Consider the following 2367-nt stretch of genomic DNA (forward strand, 5'->3'; position numbering starts at 1 on the left):
TATACACTTCCCAATACGTATTGGAAAATATTGCAATACGGTTTTGTCGTATTGCAATATATTGCAATACGGTTTTTGGTCGCAATACTCACCCCTAGTACCTCGCCTACTCCACTAACGGGTCTAGGGAATCGCCTACGCCTACTCCCTAACCCTAACCCTAACCATATCAGATAGTTACCAGGGTACGTTCCGGTATACCGGACCGTACCCAGGTTACGTTCTGGCAGTACCCTGGGTGACATAGACCCTATGAGCGTAAGTTAAGTACCGTTAAGTGCAGCACCCAACCTGCTAGTTTCAATGCACCATGCTGACGAGTTTTACTGTTCATGTTTCAGACAATAGAGACCCGAAAAAACGTAAAGTCAAGCCTGTTGAGAGTCATCTACTGCAGGTGAATTTTGGTGGCTTAGATGACAGCGAAGAAGACAGTGATTTCGACTGCAATCTGAAAGGTGAGTAAATGGTTAAACAGATGACCAGGGCAGGATGAGGAAGGTTAACCATCCTTAATTTTTTAATCGGGAAGTCAGCGATTATTATTACTAGTTTGCTTGAAACTTGCTACTGTCTATAAATACATATATAATTAATATATTGTATGTTATTCTTTTCCCATGACAGAAAGTTCAGATGATGAGGATGATAAAGATGACAGTGATCGTGAATCCAAAGAAGTGGAGGACGAAGAGTCAGAGGAGTATGAATTTTATGTATTCATATAGTCACAGGTCACCTTCCACTTGAAATCCATTCTGTAACAATATTGTTGCCATGGAAGTTGAAGTTGATGTAGATTGGCGTTATGGCTAATATTATAATCGTAAGCAGTAGCTCATACATTTTTTCTTGTTGTTCATTATTGTGGTTGTGGACTCAGGTGCATGAAAATGTCTGTATAGTAATTCAAGAGAATTCGTAATTCACAGATCCATTAGTGAGTTTGAATCATTTCAGAAGCAAACTAAGACTTTATTCTAACTATCCCTGCCTAACGTATCACTACTGCTGTTTGGATTTCAGAGGTAAGGTCGCTGAAGAGGAAGATGATGACATCACGAGTGGATCGTCTACCATGAAGGACATATCAATATCAGAGCTGCTAGAAAAGGCCAAGGAGAGGCAGCAGCATGCTCGTGTCAGGGTAAGGAGAGGCAGCAACGTATGCACGTGTATGTGTGTGTGTGCGTGCGTGCGTGTGTGTGTCCAGTGTGCATGCGTGCGTGCGTGTGTGCATGTTCGTGTTCACGTGCATGCGTGCGTCTGCGTGCGTGTGTGTGCGTGCGTGTGTGTGTGTGTGTGCGTGCGTCTGCGTGCGTGTGTGTGCGTGCGTGTGTGTGTGTGTGTGTGTGTGTGTGTGCATGTGTGCGTGAGCCTGTTTGAGCACACGTGGATGTATAAATGTGCACTGATGGCAGAAATCTCTGCAGGGACGCCAGTACTTGTATACATTGTCACAAAAATATTATCAAAACATTTACAGATTGCGAGCGGAGAAGCGAGGGGAGGAACGCACCTGGATGTGAGGATCTGCGCTGTATGTTTAGGTGACATTAGGTACGTTTACTGCACTGCTAAAAACAGGCATGTGTGAATATTGTTACGAGTTAGATCTTCTCATTTCCTCACCCTGATTTGGTTGATCGTGCTACTCTGCACTTTCTAACGAATGGACATGATTTCATGAAAGGTTGCGCGATTGACCGCATCATTGCGTAATTTACATAGCATTTGTCATTTATAACAGCTTATAATTATAAAGTTGAAACTGATGGCAGATAAGCACGTTCATGGATTCACACAAATGTTGGTTGCTTCAATTGAAGAGAAATAATCTGAAAAATCGATCACTTAAAAATGACGGAAAATATAAGCTTAGCATTCGTCTGATCGCAAATTCACCCCATCAGCGTAAATTACGAGGACAGTCCATTCGCCTTCCGCTCCTCATCCGTGCGTCCTCTCCTCGTTCTCGTCGCTTCCTCATCGCAGCAGCGTTCCCGCCCGCTCGTTGTTCACTTGTTTTTCGTCGTCGGCAGCGAGCCGTCGGACGAGATCGTCGAGTGTGACCGCTGCGGCGTGTCCGTGCACGAGGGATGCTACGGCATCTCGGACGCGGACTCGGAGGCCAGCACGGCTTCGTCCAGCTCCACGGAGCCGTGGTTCTGCGACGCGTGCCGCGCCGGCGCCACCAACCCGGTGAGCAAGGAACTAAGAGACGTCGCGATATGCTGCTGGTGATGGCGGTGGCAGAGGCGAAGGCAGTGGTGGTTGACTGTGACGGGCGGTGGCGGGCGATGGCGGCGGCGGCAGTTGGTGGCGGTGGCGGTGGCGGTGGCGGTGGCGGCGGCGGTGGCGGCGGCG

General features: G+C 47.4%; 1 protein-coding gene across 1 annotated transcript in view; it reads left to right on the forward strand.

Moving 5' to 3' along the window:
• LOC106810216 (PHD finger protein 14-like) overlaps positions 1-2367 on the forward strand; it is a 23996-nt gene that overhangs the window by 2379 nt on the left and 19250 nt on the right. Inside the window, exons 2-6 of the mRNA XM_014813500.1 lie at positions 342-458; positions 628-703; positions 1027-1147; positions 1487-1560; positions 2043-2202. Of these exons, the coding sequence (XP_014668986.1) occupies positions 342-458; positions 628-703; positions 1027-1147; positions 1487-1560; positions 2043-2202 (548 nt within the window). The remainder of the gene's footprint in view (positions 1-341; positions 459-627; positions 704-1026; positions 1148-1486; positions 1561-2042; positions 2203-2367) is intronic.

This window comes from Priapulus caudatus, unplaced genomic scaffold (genome assembly GCF_000485595.1).
Source record: "Priapulus caudatus unplaced genomic scaffold, Priapulus_caudatus-5.0.1 Scaffold421, whole genome shotgun sequence".
Classification (NCBI taxonomy): Eukaryota; Metazoa; Priapulida; class Priapulimorpha; order Priapulimorphida; family Priapulidae; genus Priapulus; species Priapulus caudatus.